The sequence below is a fragment of the Tupaia chinensis genome, unplaced genomic scaffold, assembly GCF_000334495.1.
Source record: "Tupaia chinensis unplaced genomic scaffold, TupChi_1.0 Scaffold000416_1, whole genome shotgun sequence".
In the NCBI taxonomy this organism is placed as follows: Eukaryota; Metazoa; Chordata; class Mammalia; order Scandentia; family Tupaiidae; genus Tupaia; species Tupaia belangeri.
The window spans coordinates 1,804,659-1,824,283 of NW_006159921.1; the positions used below are offsets into that span (position 1 = coordinate 1,804,659).

At 45.9% G+C, this 19,625-nt stretch overlaps 2 protein-coding genes across 3 annotated transcripts in view; one reads left to right on the forward strand and one right to left on the reverse strand.

Annotated features, from left to right (window-relative positions):
- LPO (lactoperoxidase) overlaps window positions 1–7,402 on the reverse strand; it is a 25,356-nt gene extending 17,954 nt beyond the window's left edge. The window contains exons 1-6 of one of the 2 annotated variants that reach the window (XM_006154650.2): window positions 7,327–7,402; window positions 6,423–6,510; window positions 4,425–4,585; window positions 2,760–2,877; window positions 2,231–2,360; window positions 1,260–1,466 (exon numbers count right to left, since the gene is read on the reverse strand). In XM_006154650.2, coding sequence (XP_006154712.1) covers window positions 1,260–1,466; window positions 2,231–2,360; window positions 2,760–2,877; window positions 4,425–4,585; window positions 6,423–6,510; window positions 7,327–7,402 — 780 coding nt within the window. The remainder of the gene's footprint in view (window positions 1–1,259; window positions 1,467–2,230; window positions 2,361–2,759; window positions 2,878–4,424; window positions 4,586–6,422; window positions 6,511–7,326) is intronic. The other variant, XM_006154651.2, reaches the window with a different exon arrangement.
- The window catches only part of SKA2 (spindle and kinetochore associated complex subunit 2), a 1,094,818-nt gene that overhangs the window by 919,682 nt on the left and 155,511 nt on the right, over window positions 1–19,625 (forward strand). The gene's annotated exons all lie outside the window — the stretch shown is intronic.

Genomic DNA, 19,625 nt, shown 5'->3' on the forward strand with positions numbered 1-19,625 from the left:
GAGACCAGAAACCATCCTTCAGGGTGATTTGCAGCAACATTCCATAAACTTTACTATGTACAGGACGAATCTCCTTGGGGATCTTGGTAAAATGTAGAAACGATTTCCCAATGTCTGGGTTGAGATTTGAATTTTTCTCTTTTTTTTTGGGAGAGGTTTATGCTACGGGGCGCGTGCGCTCGCCAGAAAGACAGAGAGAGACAGAGAGACTGAAAGCGAGAAGTCGCCCCCCAGGGAAAGATGTGGGTGCAGATCCAGACTGGCTTCATCCACAGCTCAGGTTCTTTTTCCCACAGCATCCAGCTTTGATGTGTTGTTTGAGTGAATAAGTGAGCTTCCAACTGTAAAACCCATGAAGAAGGAGAAAAGGTGCACCCCTGCAGGCTCCTCTCCCTTGGGCATGCATGCAAATGCACGCGGCGCAAGTTTAAGCCACCAGGTCTGGGACTCGAACTGCGGTTGACTACATGGGAGTCCAGCGCCATAGCCATTATGCCAACTGCTGGTCCCAACAATTACTATTAACAACAGGTATCATTTATTTATTTTGGACCTACCATATGCCAGGCATTACGCATACTGTATCTTGCTTTGGGGCTTATAAAACCATTAAGGTACACAGTTCAGTCTTATTTCTCAGGTGAGCAAACTGAGACTTAGAAATCTGTCTAAGTCATTTGTCTAAAAATCTATGATCTGCAAGGGAAAGATGTGGGTGCAGATCCAGACTGGCTTCATCCACAGCTCAGGTTCTTTTTCCCACAGCATCCAGCTTTGATGTGTTGTTTGAGTGAATAAGTGAGCTTCCAACTGTAAAACTCCCATGGTTGACTACATGGGAGTTCAGTGACAGCCATTACGCCAACTGCTGGTCCCAGAGTTTGTGTTTCTAATAAGCCTCCAGGAGATTTTGATGCTGGTGAGTGGAGGATGTAGACAACCCTCCCCAGAGGACCCCAGTTTGTCATTAGTAGTTCACTTGTTCATTCTCACTGGCCCTTTGTCTTTGAGTAGGGGAGCATCTTACTCACCTTTGACTCCCCAGTGCTAAGTATACTGCCTGGCACGGAGCAGTTGGTTAAGGTCTAATTCCTAAGTAAACGAAGGAGTGAATGAGTGGACACGTGAGCCCTGGGAAGCTATCCAGTCAGCATTTAAGTTCTACCAAGAGACTCAGCCTGGCTAAGGGGCTAGGAATGTCTGCTACACCAGGCTGGGGAAGGGGCGTGTCCGGGACCTCCCAGCTGCAAGGGGCCTACCATGATGGGGAAACAGCTGTCTTCCTGGATACAGTGCTCATCACACTGGGATTTGGAGTACTTGCTGATTCCCAGGTCCCTTTCAGGGACGAAGTCCAGGTCATGGTCCACAAATTGGCCCCACTGCATGACGAGCAGGGACCTCTTTTGGTCCAGAACACCCTCCTCCTTCAGATAGCCAGCAATCTTGTTGGATACCTCCCGGGCCTACATAAGGGGAGGGTGGATTGGAAAGAAAAGTGCTTTGAGGATCTAGAGTCAAGTACATTTTTTCACGTACCTACGAGGTGCTTTGAGGATCTAGAGTCAAGTACATTTTTTTCACGTACCTACAACAGATCCCCATGAGGAGCTCGTGAGGTGCGCAGCAGTATGCCATTTTGTAGGTGAGACTAAATCCTCCAGAGGTGAAGTCAGTTCTTCAAGGCCCTGCAGCTACCAAAGGGCAGAGATGGGATTGAACCCAGGTCTGGATGACTTGAGGACTTGCAAGGCCAGCCCCTCTCCACAGTGGAGAAGGAAAACAAAGACAGGAGGCCCGGAAGTGCGTGCCACGGAGGTGCCAGGTGTCTGGGAAAGGGAGAGGAACTCCGGGTAGGGGCTGCCAACTCGGATGAGGCTAACCGATGGGCCCTCCGGACCGACAGCTGATGCACTCCCGGGGTTGGGCAGGGGTAAGCGCGAGCACGATGGGGGTAGGGAGGCCATCTGCCTAGGAGACCCCAGGGTATCTGGCGGTGGAGCCCCGGACGTGGTCAGCACTTGGCAGGGCTGCCGGCTCCGACCTCTGTTCTGCTGCCCTCTGGTGGCGTCCTGGGGAACGTCGCCAGAGAGCCAATCCGAATCTCCCTCTCTCTCCTGCTATGGCTCCACCGCGTCCGCCCCATCCTCAGGGTGGGTCCCTTCCCCTCGGTCTCCCATCCTTCACCCCCACGCCTGGGGGCTCTCCCCCTCCCCCAGCCTGCCCTCACCAGAGGGACTGGAAAGCCGTTGCGCGTCTTCCCCGGCGTCCACCCAAAGGGGAGGGAGAACCCGTCCTCGTATTCGGCCGGCAGCCAGCGCGCCAGCGCCCGGTTGGCAGCGCCCAGCGCAGGGTTCCTCCTGGAACCCAGAGACACCCACTCAGCCAAAAAAGTCTGCCGGGGTGCTGCGCGCGGAGCCCCTCCTGGCCTGACGTTCCAAAGCACCGGGCACCGGGAGGGAAGGAGCCGGGAGCGTCGGACCAGGAGAGCCGACGTGAAGGAGGTGCCCGTGGAATGCGGGGTTTCCGAACGCCCCCTTCCCCTCCAAGGCGCGGGGCTCCTCTACCCTGGACAAAGGGCAGAGGGAGACACAGTGGGCCCGGGGAGGCCGCTGGGTCTCTAGAAGGTGGGGAACTCGGGGACACAAGTCAGGAGGGTCAGCCCAAGTGGCTGCCTGGGATGCCGGAGGGTAACGCCCTTGGTTGCGCTGGGCGGCGGCTGGGCAGGGCGACCCCCACACCCACCCATGCCGGGCCACCTGTTATTGCAGGCTCCTGAAATGGTGCGGTAAGGGCTGTTCGTGTCGCATTTCAGCACGGTAGCACGGGTATTGCAACCCACTTCTCCAGACAGCTGAGTCAAGTCCAGGCTGGCCTCTGAAATAGAATGGGCCGCAAGGGGGCCCAAATTCTTTCTCCATGCTCAGGCATCGGGGAAGCAGAAAATGGAAACAAGGGCGAAGTGACATTCCTTTGGAATACATTAGTTTTCTAAGTGAGCACTTCTCAGGGGCTTTCTCATTTCATCCTGACCACTCATTAAGGTAAGAATGTATATTCCCATTTTACAGAAAAGAAACTGAGACCTCAGTTCTCAAAAGAGACTTGCCCCAGGCTGCACTGAAACACATTGGGAATGTCCTAGGAGTTGCCAGTATTATTTGTCTAACAGGTCAAAATTCATCTGAACCAACAAATCTTTCTTGTAGAATCAAAGTACCCCTGGGAAGTTAAGCACATGTTAGTATAAGTTCATTTGATAAGATTGCTTTTTATCGGAAGCTTTGAGAACATCAAAAGTACAAGCAAGCAAAAATACAGAGAGGAAAGAAGCTGGGAAGGGACAGGGTTTTTTTTGTTTGTTTGTTTTAGCCATAAGATGTGTGTGTTCATGATAGACAGAGAGAGGAAAAGTGAGGAATCACCCCTCCAGGAAAGATGGCCACTCTGCAATCCCTTCTCCTTCAGTCTCAGGATTTGGGACATGCACGTACATGTGCCCGGCACAGTTTTCAAGCTGTCGGTCTGGGACTTGAATCATGGTTGGCCATATGGGAATCCAACGCCTTAACCACCATAGCACCTGCTGGCCCCCAGACAGGTCATTTTAAAGTGAGGGGCAGAATGGACTTGGGAGGAGTAATGGAGCAGAGACCTTAGGCATCAGAAGGTTTGACGTGGGCAGAAAACGGAGAGAGCTGCCAACTTCCCAAGGCCACCCTGGTTCATCCTGGTGTCTGCAGTGAGACAGAGATGAGTCTCTGCAGGCTTTATAAGGGGAGCCATCTGTGGCAGTGAGCAGGGGCTGGGGTTCACCCTCAGCACCTCGGAGTCTCAGAGTCCAAAGTACTCCCACCTTGTCCCAATTTCCTTCTTTTGGAGCCTTGAGCAGGCACCCTCCCTTATTCCATGTTGTTCCAGGGAAAAGCTGGCATTTGGTGGGAATGGGAACAGAGGGCTAGGGGAGATCATGGAACCTGTAAATTCTTTTTCTCAGCTCCACATTCTCCAGAGCAAGATGGAAATCTCATCTCCTGTGACATAATCCCAGTAAATCCCCCTGACATGGGTGGCTTAACTGTCCCCTCCACTGGAGGAAGTGGTGACACTGTGGTTTGGGACAGGGAACCCATGTTTATTGACCTTAGCACTTCCCCTGGGCAGAGACTTACCTATGGTCTTGCACAAAGAGCACCAATGTTCCCTCATGGGGAGTTGGTAATGGCACCTTGCTAGGCCCGAGCACCTTCATCTGATGAAAAAGCATGACCTTATCTGCCCCCGACCACTCCTTGCTCTGCCAATCTGGTCTAGGGGTCTAAAAGAGAGTCCCCAATAAGAAATGCCACTTATAGCGGCCTTGGCTCAATCCTGCTGGGAGATGACCTCTTCCTGCCATCAGAGGGCTAGTGGGTTTTCTGTACCTGTGACATTGGTCAAGGCTGTGCTCTGACTCAGTCTCCTTAGGGACTCCTCCCACACCTGCCCGTTGCGGATGGCTGTGCGCGTCTGGCCTTTGGAATGCTTGAGGTATTCTGAGAGATGCCGGGTGGTAGGACTCTCAGTGCTCAGGGCGGTCTTCAGCCTATAGTGGAGGGCAAGGTGGGCAGTGGTCACAACCTAGACCCCACAGAAGGGAGCTGGCGTCCCAGCGGAGGGGCATGAGATGGTGTGTACATAGGGAGGAGCCATGGCCAGTGTATGCTCAGAGGGGCAAACACTTCTGCCTCAGGATCTTTTCCTCTTTTTCTAATGCCTCTAGCAAATCTTTTCTGGGAGGAGGACGCTACAGTGGGTAGTTAAACTTTGTTAGTTCTGGTTCTGAGGGAAAGCGGGTGGAGGGATGTGGAAAGAGCAGTCTCTGAATGCCAGCTGGGACTGCAGTTGAGCAGGCTGCATATAAATCAGCTGGGGAACTTCAAAGCCATGCAGGTCCCGGGAGTTAATGATTCAGACTCAAGAACCCCTGATGTGTAGTTGGCATCTCGCCGAGACTTCAGCACTGAGGGTTCCAGGGATAATAAGCTAGTTATGGGCTTCTAGTTCTGCTCTTGGACACATTTTTCATTGCTTCTAACCCTAGAACTAGTATGGAGTTTATTTAGATGTGGCCTGGAACAACCAACCTATGGCTAAACATCTTGGGAAAGACATTCAGTCATTTTCTTCCTTAATTTCCCATGTGTAAGAGAAGAAACCAAAAACCCTTCCACAAAGAAGTGTATGGTGGGACCAGCAGGTGGTGGGGTGGTTAGAATGCTGGATTCCCACATGGTCGACCGTGGTGCAAGACCCAGACCTGGTGGCTTGAAAATCACAAGGGCAAGGTGTTGAGGGAAAGTGGGTGGAGGGATGTGGAAAGAGCAATTTCTGAATGCCAGCTGGGATTGCAGCTGAGAACTGGAAATGACAATTATTTTACAGCAGAGACTTATGTATGGATTTTGGGACAGATTGACTGGGATCGTTTCCTGACTGCTACTTACTTGTTATGTGCCTTTGGACAAGTTTCTCCATTTCTCTGTACTTTATGGGTAAAATGAGGCTAATGATAGTAACCTCAGATTAAACCATTCTATTTGACTTTTTTAAAAGAGTTTTTGCTATAGGGTGTTTGCACTCGCCAGAGAGACAGAGAGATGAAAAGCGAGAAATCACCCCCAGGGGAATGGCCATGCCACAATCCTTTCTCCTCCATTCTCCTCTTGGGATTTTGAGCACATATGCACACGTGCCTGGTGTGAGTTTTAAGCCGCCGGGTCTGGGACTCGAACTGCGATCAATTACATGGGAGTCCAGCAACATAACCATTATGTCATCTGTGGGTCCCTTTTACAAAAATCTTAACAAGAGCTATTCTAGAGCCCAAGTGGTGGTGCAACAGTAACACAACTGGACATGAGTGAGAAAGATCCTGGGTTCGTATCCTGAGAGAACTCCTTTAATAAGTCACCTGATTATGAATCTAGATCTTGAGTTCTGCTTCTAGTGAACCTGACCCAAGTGAGTCAATATTAGTAGGATGAACAAAGAACTTCTACCTAGAGACTTTCTGAGACTCTGGAATGCATGACCCAAGGAAACATCGGGCCACATGTGTGAGAGAACGTCCTTAAGAATGATTGGGTAGTCAGAAAAGTCATGACACATTTTTGCATAGAAAAGCATGACTTTTCTGACAACCTAATAGATTAGATGTCCTCTTCCAGGGTTCCTTACAGGATGAAGATTTTAGGAGTTGTAGGCTACCTCTCCTACTTGCCACATACTTGTGGGGTGGGTTGAAGTGTAAGTTCTATACTTGCTTTGGCTCATTGGCTCTTCAGGATGGGCCTATAGATGCTGTTCATGAACAGGAAGTCTGTGAAGGGAAGTGTGTGTGTATGTGTGTGAGTGTGCATGTGCGCATATGTGTCACGTACCTGATTCGAGATTCCAGGAAGGCCTTGTTGACTTGGGCCTTGACTTGCCTCACAACCTCAGAGAAGGCTTCGGTCGTGGTTGTCTGTGCTTGGGGGTGAAGGAAGCAGGAAGCAAGGTATCAAGTACCACTCCTTTGAGAAACCTGTTTCTGACTCTCTCTTTCCCCATCCCTCAAACCTGAGCAGGCAGGATATGAAGATTAGGAAACTTTCACGTGAGTTCGTAAGAGAAAAGAAATACTCTTGATCTTCAATAAGATGTCAAAATCGCTCTTCAGGATTCTCTAGAGTACTCAGCAATGTATTTAAGAAGGAGTGTGACCATTCAGGTTGGCTCGCCTACTGGACTTTGGGCATGTTTCTGGTTCCTGGTGAGACTGTCCCATGGACCCTTAAGCAAGTCCATCAAAGGACTTACCATGAGGGCCAAGGTGGATTTTCACTTATATGGTCTCTGGAGGGGAAAAGAATATGTTCTCTGAACGAGGAGAGTATAGTGAGCTAAATAGTGTCCTTCCCAAATTTTATGTCCCCATGGAGCCTCAACATAAGTTTACTTGGAAATAAAGATGTAATTAATCAAGATGAGGTCACACTGTGTTAGGGTGATCCCTAAAATGGAGGAGGAGAGGACACACAGAGAAGAAGGCTGAGACTGAGACTGAGACGGAGACTGAGGTGCTGCAGCTACAAGCCAAGGACAGCAAGGATCCCAGGAGCCATTGGAACTTGGAAGAGGCCAGAAAGGAGTCTCCTCTAGAGACTTGGTGGGAGCAGGGCCTGTGCTAAAGGCTTGATTTGGGGTGTCTAGCCTCTTAGACTGTGAGATTTACTGTCATAAGTCATGTAGTTTGTGGTGCTTTGTTACGACAGCCTCAGAAAACAAATACGGGAAGACACTTACCACCTGTGGCAGACACGGCAACCTGGAGCAAGATCAGGGAAGTCAGGAGGACTGGGAGGTGGAGAAGGATCCTCATCACTGAAACAAGACCCAGACTCAGGCCGTAAGCCTCACTAGGGCTTCAATGAGCAGGGCTGACTCACGGAAAGCAAAGAAAGACCAAGGAACACCAGGTGCGCTAACACTGGATCAGGGAAGGGAAACCATGCCCATTATCCATCTACCATATGCATAGGCCCCTGCTAGGTGCTGGGAGAGACGGACAAAGGCAATGGTGGAAGGGAAAGAAACCAGGCTTCGTTGTCTGGAGGTCTCAGCTGTAGCTCTGTTTTTGTTCCAACTAGCTCTGTGACCTTGGGAAGGTTATTGAACATCCTTAGGCTTCCGGGCTGCTGAATGAGAGGGTGGGACCAAGTGATTGAGGACCCCCCGATTCTGCCCTGACAGCCTGTGATCCTGTGGCTTGTGCCCATCTTATCAAGGTGTGAGAAGTGCTGTTACACAACCTGGAACAGTTCCCCTCCCTCCGTCCCCTCAGGGTACTTTGCTACCTGCAAGACAATCTCCTGTGGCCCAGCACCAAGGGAAACAGCCAAGAAACAGATCTTATTTCTCTTTTCAGAAAACTGGCAGGGGTGGGAACCAGCAGTTAGCGTAATGGCTATGTCGCTGGACTCCCACATAGTTGACCGTGGTTCGCGTCCCAGACCCGGTGGCTTAAAACTCACACCGTGCGTGTGGGCGTGTGTGCGTGCGTGCCCAAGATCCTGAGAGGAGATTGGAGGAAAAGGGATTGCAGCGTGACCATCCCCCCTGGGGGATAATTTCTTGCTTTCTGTCTCTATGTCTCTCTCTGTCTGTCTGGTGAGTGCACGCGCCCTATAGCGAAAACCTCTCAAAAAAAAAAAAAAAAAAAAGAAAGAAAGAAAAGAAAACTGGCAGGGGTTTCACTCTCCCTCAAAGAGCCATCTTGTTGGGAACACATGAAAGAAAGTTGTCCTGGGACCAGCAGTTAGCATGATGGCTATGTCACTGGACTCCCATGTAGTCTACCACGGTTCAAGTCCCAGATCCGCTGGCTTCCACTCACACCGGGCATGTGTGCGTGCGTGCCCAAGATCCTGAGAGGAGAATGGAAGAGAAGGGATTGTGGCATGGCCATCACCCCTGGGGGGTGATTTCTTGCTTTCTGTCTCTCTGTCCCTCTTTCTGGTGAGCGCACGTGCCCTATAGCAAAAAACCTCTCCAAGAAAGAAAGAGAGTTGTTCTAAGGCCACAGCTGTGTCCCAGACTGTCTGGGAAAATTCTGACTCTTAGATGAACCCCTTCATCATGAGCTTAAACTTTGAATCTAAACCCTCAAACTAAAATTGGTGCAGCACTGTTTTCTGATGGGGGGCTTCACTGGGCTTGGTGGAATAGACCCCCAAACATTTTATCTATCTTAATGGTACAATATAGTAATGTTAAATATATTCTCTTTTGTGTAAACAAATCTCTAGAACTTTTGCATTCTGTAGAACTGAAACGCTATATCCATTGAGTATCAACTCCCTAGTTCTCTCTCCCTCCAGCCTCTGGAGCACACCATATCATTGATTTTTTTTTTTTTTTTTTTGGAGAGGTTTTTCTGCTATAGGATGCGTGAGTTCACCAGAAAGACAGAGAGACAGAAAGTGAGAAGTTATTCCCCTGGGGGGATGACCACACCACAATCCCTTCTCCTCCATTCTCCTCGCGGGATCGTGGGCACACACACGTGCCCAGCGTGAGTTTAAGCCACCGGGTCCGAGACTTGAACTGCAGTCGACTACATGGGAGTCCAGCGACATAGCCATTACGCTAACTGCTAGTCCCTGATTTTTTTTTTCCCTTAAGAAGGCTGGTAGGAACACAAGTATTCAACATATTATTCTTTGAATGACTAATGTGTTTTATAGTCAATTACAAACAGAAAATAAAAGATTTATCTAGAAAAAAAGGCATCATCGGGACTAGCAGATGGCATAATGGTTATGTTGCTGGACTCTCACATAGTCAACTGTGGTTTGAGTTCCTGACCTGGCAGCTTAAAACTTATACCAGGCACGAGTGTGTGCATGCCTAAAATCCTGAGAAGAGAATAGAAGAGATTGTGGTATGGCCATTCCCCCGAGGGATGATTTTCTCTTTCTCTTCAGAGAGCAACATGTCCTATAGCAAAAATCTTTCTCTAAAAAACCCCCCAAAACTAAAAACAAACAAACAAAAATCATGAAGCCAGCAGGTGGTATGGAGGTTAAAGTGTTGCACTCCCTCATGACTGTCAGCTGTTTGAGTCCTAGACCCGGTGGTTTAAAAATCACTCCGGGAATGTATGCAAATATGTCTAAAATCTTGAGAGGAGAATGGAGGAGAAGAGATTGTGGCATGGCCATGCTCCCTGTGAAGCAGGCATGACTCCATCCTGGAGGAGCGCCTCCAAGAGAAGTGGGGAATGAAGCAGGAGCGACTCCATCTTGGAGGAGCACCTCCTTTATGAACTGTTTGTCTAATAGTAAATAGAGTGATTAACATTTCTATTGTCCTTAACACTCCACTTCTCCCAGTTGCCTTAAGATAAGGTCCAGTCACTGGACCTTGCCTGGAGCCATAAAGACTATTGAGATTCTTTTATGTTTGGGTAAAGATAGAACATACCCTTAGGGATGATTAACCTGCTTGTTCTGCCTCTGTGATGCGCTTTTGCTTGCTTTTGCATTGTAAAACCCTACCCCCACCCTTTCAAACCCTCTGCTCTTTGTCCTTGTGAATCCTCACATCATCCTGGACATGATTGTGCATTTTTGGCCTATATAAGCTTCTTTTTCCTTTCACTCAGGTTGTGGGGTTTTGAGAGATAAGAGTCCCCCCCACCCCCGCCCCATGCTGCTGGCTTAATCAATAAACTCCAATAAATTTGACTATGTCTGGATGTCCTCTTATTTTTCGCTGAGTAGACTATAACATTTGGAGGCCCCAGAGAGATCCGTACCTGTCTGGTACGTGAGTGAGGCATGCTAAGGAGAGCGTCATTGCTTGGTCCGGAGACTGCTCTAGGGGAGGCGCCACCTGGAACTTCCCAGGGCCCCAGAAATCTTCTCAGGATTGTTGACAGCCGACAAGAGAGGCTGATTGCTCCTCCAAAAAGATTGTGGAGTTTTAATACAAGACCTCCGGAGTCATTTCTTTGGGTGTTCCTGTCCTATCCTGTCCTGTTCTTTGGACCCTCTTAGAAGACAAACCGGTAGGTACGGGGTTGGCAGTGGGCCCCTGCCAGGCTGCTGGATCTCAGGTGGCTAATCAGGGGGGCCTTCTGAAGTCCAACCTGCTTTGCAGATGATGAAGAGTCAAAAGGCCCCCTGAAGTCCGACCTGCTGGATTGCAGGTGGTTAGGCAGGGCTGCTCCCTGAAGTCCAACCTGTTGAGAGATCAGTCGAGACCAGGGTTAAAGGTCCCTGTCAGGGGTTGACTCCCAAGACGTTTCGGAAATCCCTCCACAGGTAGCTGGATTCAGGGCTCCAGACGCGGTTATAAAACTCCCTATTTAGGTTCCACCAGACGCGCTTGGGATCCGGGGGCCAAAGGTCTGGACCTTTGATGGTTTAGAAAAAATCGGGCTTTGAATCCATAAAAATTTCGAGATGGGTTTCTTCTGCTTGTTCTGTCATTTTACTTATTTATCTCTGCACCCTCTTGGAGAATATTACTTGGTTCTATCTGTCTTCTTCAGTGGAGGATATTGAACAATGGGTTACTGACCTCACGGACCAAGGGGTTCTTCCAGAGTTCCATTCTGACAAGGTCAAAGTGTTTGTTTCCTTTCTTGTCTTAATTGTAAATTATGGGAGGCAAAAATAGCTCTCTCAAGACTTCCCTTAGCTGCATGCTACACCACTTTGATGAGGCCTTTGTAGAAGGATGTGATTATGGTGGGTAACTTTCAAAAAGAGGTTGAGAACCCTGTTGAAGTTGAATGGCCCACTTTTGGGGTGGAATGGCCCGAAAGGAAATACAAGCTGTTTAGAAAGTTGCCACAGGAGAATTGGGTGGACCTGGACATCTTGACCAACAGCTGTAGTCCAGCGGCCCTGACCCTGGTTGAGAAATTGTGCTTTAAAAACAAGAAACTATAGGGCCAGCGAATGGTGTAGTAGTTCAGTTGCTGGACTCCCACATGGCCAACCACAGTTTGAGTCCTGAGCCTGGCAGCTTTCTTTCTCACTCACTCGCTCTCACTGTCTCTCTTTCTCTTCTCTCGCTCTCAGGTTAAGTTTAAAACATAATAAAATAAAATAAAACAACTATTAAAAAACAAACAAACAAACAAGACACTATATTCTTGTAATTAGCCCACAGAAAGAGCCTCAGCAAAGAGAACAAAAGCTCCCTATCCTGCAGTCTGATCCTGAGGAGTCCATCTTCCTCCCTCTAAAGCCCTAGCAGGCATCAGCCTAGGGAGGGCAAGGAGAGGCCACACGAGTCAGCCTCCTTGGCCCCCATCTCACTTCCCTACACCTGAGTAGATCTAGGGAAATGAGGGAGGCTCAAAGCCCCAATTCCTCAGAAGCCATGTTGCCCTTAAGGGAAGCACTCCCAACCCTACAGAGGGAGGTTAATTCGTAATTATGGTATCAAACTCTCCGTCCTAAAACTAAAAGGGCCTTTTAAAAAATCACACTTAAAAGGGGTAAAAATATAAAAAATATTTGTGTTGTAAAAACTCTATAATGGTATAAGCAACAAAAAGTTAAATTTCCACCATCCTTAAGTATATAATTAAAAATTTCAAAAAAAGGGGTTACTCAATGAGTATCAATGTTAAAGTAACCCCGGGGAAATTGGCTCTTGTAATCCTGATGTGTGTGAGCATCTATGCATGTAATATGTCATGTTGTGTACTACATATTGTATGTCTGTGTAAAAAAAAGGGGGGCCTTAAAGTATTCTATTCAATTTGGTTTATAAAAAGAGTGCTCATAGGAATTGGTTTAAATGTTTCTCAAGGTCATATAACTTTAGTGAATAAGGTGGCTTCAAATGTAATAAAAAATATTAATAAGTGAAAGTCTTCACAAATTCCAACATACATTTTGTCCAGGTTTTTATTAATCAAACAACATCATGTCTATCTTAATATAGCTGGTTACATCATGTTTATCTTAATATAGTTGGTTTAATAAGATAGCTGGTATTTATGTGTTGCCATTTTCCATAGTAAATATCTAACAGGAAAACAAATTCATGATTAGTTTTTTCTGGCTTTAGTTTTAGTGCTAACAAAAATCTTTGACCTCAAAGTAACTCTTAATATTTACAGAGGGCCTCTAAGACATCCAAAAGGGAGATGTTAAGCAAATCAGGATTATTCTTTATATGTTGGATAAAAATGGAAAGCATTGTCAAGTTGAGTAACTCTAGTTTTTTAAATATTATATTTAAGTTATATGTATAAATAAGTTATGTACTTGTATGTCTATCTATGCATTGTGTTCCAAAATAATTTGAAATTCCCGGGAATTTATAGTAGGCTATTATGTTAAACTAATATGAATAACCAAACTTCTTTGTCAGTTATAAATTTTTGTCAGAGAATTAATGAGTATAATCCTAATATTATGCCTTTAAGGAAATTCACAAAAAGGATGGAAAGAAAATGTACTCTTACAAGTATAGGTTTCTAAAAAAAAATCTAATCATTTAACTGGGTAAAATCTTCATTTTCTATATAAACTAATTGGTCTTCTAAACTGTTAAGCCAAAAGTAACCAAAAAAAAGTAAGAAAATGTCTGACAAAATTGCATGCTAAGTAGCCAATGCAATGCACCTGAGCTAAAGAGATAAAATTGGTATAAAGGAATCCAAATCCAATGTTAAACATGGACTCAGGGAAACATATTGCCTGGTTCCCTCTGAGTCTTCCTTATAATTCTTGTTATTAACATGCTTTAGTTATTCCTATTATTGACCTTTAAATTTTAAAAAATATTGAGAGGGTCTATTAGTAAAATTGTTCAGTCTTTTTTTTTTTATTTTTATTTTTTTGAGAAGCTTTTTTGCTACAGAAAGTGAGAAATCACTCCCCCGGGGGGGATGACCACGCTGCAATCCCTTCTCTTCCATTCTCCTCTCAGGATCTTGGACCATGCATGCACATTTGCCCGGCGTGGGTTTAAGTCACTGGGTCCTGGACTCAAACCGCGGTCGAATATGTGGGAGTCCAGCGACATAGCGATTACGCCAACTGCGGGTCCCAAAATTGTTCAGTCTTACATTAAAAAGTTGTTAAACAAATTTTGTTATTGTTTGTACATGTTCATTAGCTACTGGTGTATACTAAAAGTTAGGGTTGCCAAAAATAAAAAATTTACTCGATATAAATGTATAAAGTTCTATTTTTACAAACTTAATAACTCCTCTAAAACATCAAATTTCTCAAGGTAGAAGAGAAAAAGATAAACATAAATGGTTATTAAAATTGGGCCTATATATATCCAGGACAAAAGCTAGAAAACTAACAACTTAATAGGGTAGGGGTCTCAAGGAATGGCGTGGGACAAGTTGAAGTTAGGGCTTCCAGGCTGCCTTATCCCCCAACCCCTTGCCTTTTTGTACTCCTGTTTTCTTTTAGTTAGGCCTCTTCCCCACTGGACTCTCCCCTTAGTTGAATGATCAAGAGATCTAGCCAAAAAAACAAGAAGTTAAATTAAAACTACTTTTTCCAGCTAGGGCTTTTGTCTAAGCGGTAAGAAAGATGGCTTGTAAAAACCTGCAAACTGGGCTTCGCCTCCCTGATGGTACTCAGCTGCTCTTTGCAGGATCTATTAAAACTTAGGTCGGGACCAGCAGTTAGCATAATGGCTATGTCGCTGGACTCCCATGTAGACAACCACGGTTCTAGTCCCGGACCCAGCAGCTGAAAACTCACGCCGTGTGTGTGCGTGCCCAAGATCCCGAGAGGAGAATGGAGGAGAAGAGATTGTGGCGTGGCCATCCCCCCTGGGGGGTGATTTTTCGCTTTCTGTCTCTATGTCTCTCTCTGTCTGGCGAGTGCACGCGCCCTATAGCAAAAACCTCTCAAAAAAACAAAACAAAACAAAAACTTAGGTTCACTTCTCAATGTAAGAATAATTCAAAACAGATATTGGAAAAGCTCCCACATAACTCAGAGAAGTGTTATAACAAAATTGGCAGGCACCTTAACCTTTGATTTAACTCCCACCCAGTAGTCACTCGTGGTAATCCTGAAGACTGGGAACTACTCTGAGGGCAGGATCTGGAAACGGTCCAGATCAGAGCCTCTGCCTCAGAAGAAACTCTGTTTCCAATGCGGGCAGCCTGGGCACTGAACAATGCCCGTGACTGACGTCCTCATGTCCCCCACTGGGGCCTTGTTCCCAGTGTGGAGTTGGTCACTGGAGACAAGACAGAATGCATTGAGCTCTGAAGGGAGCTCTGGACTTCTGGAGTCTATGCTGGCCTTTAAATATGAGGATTAATGGGGCCCAAGACCCCCAACAGCTCCCCTTGGACATCTGACAACTTCACTGGACAAGCCTCGGGTAACCCTTAAAGTGACTAAGATTATTTTCTGTCTAAATCAGAGGTTAAGGTTGTTTCCAAAAGTACTCTCATAAAAAATTAAAAAAAAAAAAAGTAGTAAACAGATTGGCTGAACATGTGACAAGAAAGAGAATTATAAGACTTAGCCGGAGGGGAGACATCTGGATCAACAACTAAAAGTTCTTATAGCTGCCTCGGACTCTGTTCTCACCCTCCTAAACTCAAGAGGAGAAAAATTGTGCCCATAAGCAGTAAACTACTGGAAGACCCAAAAGATAATTGCTGTTACCAGATGGCAGGCCAATAGTCCCCGAGGCCCTTAAGTGAGTCATCATAGATCAGGTACACCAGATTACTCACCTAAACAAAACAAAACAAAACAAAACAAAAAACAAAAACAACTTGCTAAACTGGTTAGGAACAAAAATATTTTGTGCCTAGTCTAAATAGCCTTATCAGTGGTTTCTCAAAATGTGTTGCTCATACAGGGGTAAATCCTAAACCCTTGGGCAAGGCTCCCATAGGAATCAAATCCCAGAGGAAAAACTTGGGGAACACTGAAAAACTCTATGGTATTTAATAGTTCAGTCTCAGAATGAAATGAGGCTAGCTAATGTAAGACTAGCCTGGTTTTACTTTTCTTTAAAGAAGAAACACTTTAAATAAACAGCCTTGTTTCTATAAATAACTTAAAACAAAAATTAGATAAATGTAAATGGAATAAATGTTTGTAATTAAACCTGTCTGTTAAATTAAGGCAAATTTTAATGTTGAACTTGTAAAAATAAAAAAAAATTAAGATAAAAAACTGAAAGAAGGGTTATAGCTGTAAAAATGTATTTCTAGTGGAAAAGGTTAAAAGGAAAAGTTTTTATATAGAAGGAATTTTGTGTAGTAGTTTTTTGTCTGAAAGTAGAATGGCTATCTCAGAACAGGAGGAAGGAGGGACAAAAACGAAAAGGTGTAAAACATGTTGAAGGTTTGAGTTATGTTACAAAAGTCTAAGAAAGAGCTGCAAAACATTAATCAAGCTACTGTTCTAAAGCTAATTGTACTATCTTTAAATGTTATATACAGTTAAACAACTAGTCTAGATGGGGCCTCACATAGTTGTACAGTTAGCCTGTGGGTCTGTCACACCAAAGCCAGGAAGACTGCTTCCGTGGACTCACCAGGGCCTTGGTCTATCTATAAGGACAGGCCAGGAAGGTCCTTTCAAAGGGGCTTTGGGGACCAGAGAGCAACGGTCCTGCTCTATTCGTTCCAGAGGCTGACTACTCTACGTCAGGCATTGTCAGGAATTGTCAGGAGTATGGCTCAGCAGCTCCACGACCAGATGGTCAGAGAAAGGACAGGCTGCTGCTGACTCATGGGACAGTTAGAGTGGCCTCTGGGAGGAGGGTCCTTAACCTTGCCCCTGTTAAGTCCTCTATTAACTGTGCCGCTAACTTGAACTTTTGGCTCTAGTTTACTCAGTTCTCTTACCCGATTTGTCTCCCACAGGATAAAAGCCTTTAATTATTAGATACTAATTACCTCTAGACCTAGACCCCAAATGTACCAGGCACTGCAATGCCAGGGTGAATCTCCTTAACAGATATTTGAGAACACTCAAAAGGAAAAATGATACGGTTTCTGTTTTGTGAGAAATTTGGTTTTTTTCATAAGTACCTAACCAAATGCTGTCCTGCTTCTGTAAGATGCTTGCATTATCTCAGAAAGCGCTATATCGTGATCTCCCTGTAAGTGACTGAACCTAGTGGCCGCATACCATAAACATCGGCCCAAGCCAGGCCAACTGGACACTCTGCACATGAGCAACTGTGCCCAACAACTGGAGACCATAGAATCAGTCCAAGTTAGTTCAAAATGGACTTTAAATTCAGTTAAACTTTCACCTGCCATAAAGACTACCACCCTGCTCTCTGGCTGATGCTGAAGAATCAATTATTTGATCCCCGCGAAAGAGAAGTGGGGAATGAAGCAGGCATGACTCCATCTTGGAAGAGCACCTCCAAGAGAAGTGGGGAATGAAACAGGAGTGACTCCATCTTGGAGGAGCACCTCCATTATGAACTGTTAAATTCCTATGACTGGAAACCTGCCCTCTCCTATTTTGCCTAATAGTAAATAAAGTGATTAACATTTCTTTCTTTTTTTTTTTTTTTTTCCTTTTTTGAAGAGGCTTTTGCCATAGGGCGCATGCGCTCGCCAGATAGAGGCAGAGAGACAGAAAGCGTTAAGCCACCGGGTCCGGGACGGCAGTCGCAGTCGACTAGACTACCCAGCGACATAGCCATTATGCTAACTGCTGGTCCCGTGATTAACATTTCTATTGTCCTTAAAACTCCACTTCTCCTAGTTGCCTTAAGATAAGGTCCAGTCACTGGACCTTGTCTGGAGCCATAAAGACTATTGAGATTCCATTGTGTTGGGGTAAAGATGGAACTTAGCCTTAGGGATGATTAACCTGCTTACCTGCTTGTTCTGCCTCTGTGATGCACCTTTGCTTGCTTTTGCATTGCAAAACCCTACCCTCACTCTTTTAAGCCCACTGCTCTTTGTCCTTGTGAGTCCTCACGTCATCCTGGACATGATTGTGCATTTTTGGCCTATATAAGCTCCTTTCTCCTTTCACTCTGGGGCTGTGGGTTTTCGGGAGACATGAGTCACCCCCGTATGCCACTGGTTTAGTCAATAAACTCCAATAAATTTGGCTATGTCTGGATGTCCTCTTATTTCTTGCTGAGTAGACTATAACATCTAGGGGAGGATTGCTCACTTTTCCTTTTTCTGTCTTTCTTTGTCTCCGGTGAGTGCACACACCCTATGGCAAAACCCAAAAATTTAAAAATTAAAAGACTTCATCTGAGATAGACTGAGAAAGAAAATATGATAGCCCAAGACATGCAAGCTGAGAAACAAAACTCTCTCCTCTTCTTTGGGAAGCAAAGGAGGGAGAACTGAAGGTCAAAGCCAAATTATTTTCCATGTTTCAGCCAATATTTCTGGCTGGTGTGAAGGAAGGGTATGGGACAGAAAGCAGAGCCAGGCAAATACAGGATTGTGTCACCAAAAGGGGGTATGTGTGTGCAAAATGACCCTGGAGGAACACTGTCTGCAGCCAGAATCAAGCAGGGCAATGGGCCGAGGGCATGGGGTTTCAGAGTGTAAGAGGCTACCGTGAGACTTCTGGCATGTTTGGGTATTTTCACACATTTTTGTCATCATGATCCATGCAGAAACCACTTCCCCAGCCCTTTGGTTTGCAGTAAAGCTGCAAAGAGACACGGGGCACTATCATAACAGGTCCGTAGCCTCTGCCCGTCAAATGCCAGGCTGGTCTACGATCCCATGCCTCTCTTCATCCTCATCCCCAGGAAGTGTCCTCTCTGCCTGATAAACTCTATTCATTCTTTAAAACCCAGGCCAAATGCCAGGGTTGAAGAGGGAGAGGGTGGTGATGTCCCTTAGCAGACGTTTCACATTTGAATTGTGCCTACTAACCACCTAGGGATTTTGATAAATGCAGATTGTGACTCAGTGGGTCCTGGAAGGGCCCCAGAGTCTGTACTCCAATAAGCTCCAGGTGAACTGGTGTCCTTGTGTTGTTCTACAGACCTCTGAATACCAAGGCCGCCCAGAGTCTGGCTCTCAGATTTGCTGAGCAGTCACCAAGAGATTGGCTGAAGGTCTGAGAAGGGAACAAGTCTGTAGGGATCTTTTCCATGAATGGCGATAGCTCTGTTGAGGGTGATAGGATGAGCTAATAAGGAAGCCAATAAACCTCCTGTCACCTGAGAGAAAACTAAACCGCTCCAGTATCAAGAGGAGGATAGAGGAGATAGATCTTAATCTTATCCTACTCTCTATAGTGGAAACAATCTCCCATCTCAGTCAAACGGTTTGGGGAACCCAGTCACATATAAAACAAATATGCCACCACCCCCTTTTCCCCAAATGAAGCCCACCTAGTACTGTGGCGGTTCGCACATCTGATGGAGAACCAGGTGGACACAGGGTATTTAAGACTCCTGGGACTCAATGTTCAAAGCTAGCCAGATTTCAGATCTGTTGCATATAAGAGACTGAGATGCTGGAAACAAGATGAAGGTCCGAGAGCCCTGGCTCAGGGAACCCCGTAAAACATCGCACAAGCTCTATTATAGAAAGGTCATACATCACACCACCCTCAAGAACAGCACATAGATACTATTCTGTTACTGTGCTCTTTTAACTTTCTGTATGACCTGGGACATGGGGTATTCCTAGCCTGCAGTTTCTCAACAGGATGGAGGAGAGAGATACCTTCCAGCTCTGAGTCTATGATTCTGTGACTTTGTTTTGGTGCAGAAAAGCTTTTCTGCCCCCAAAATGGATTTAATCACTTTCTCTCTTAAACCAAACAGGGATGGCCTGCCATGGTGGTGGCCAAAGATGGCACCAGAAAATACTCAATGAAGACAAATTCAAACCCAGTACTAAGCTTTCTGAGAAGGCTTTAGTAAATTTCATCATAAATGTTGCAGAAACCAGGAAAGATAAGTACATTAACAAGTCTTACCTGCCAAGGGTCTTGACCTTTCGTGACAGCCAGGGGAGTTGTTTGGAAGAGCTGGTCTTCTTTTATATCTTCCAGCAATAATTTATTTCTGAGAAAAGCCCAGAAGGAAAAATTATGAGGGGCTGATGTGGTGTGGAAATGCTCAGGCTCAGC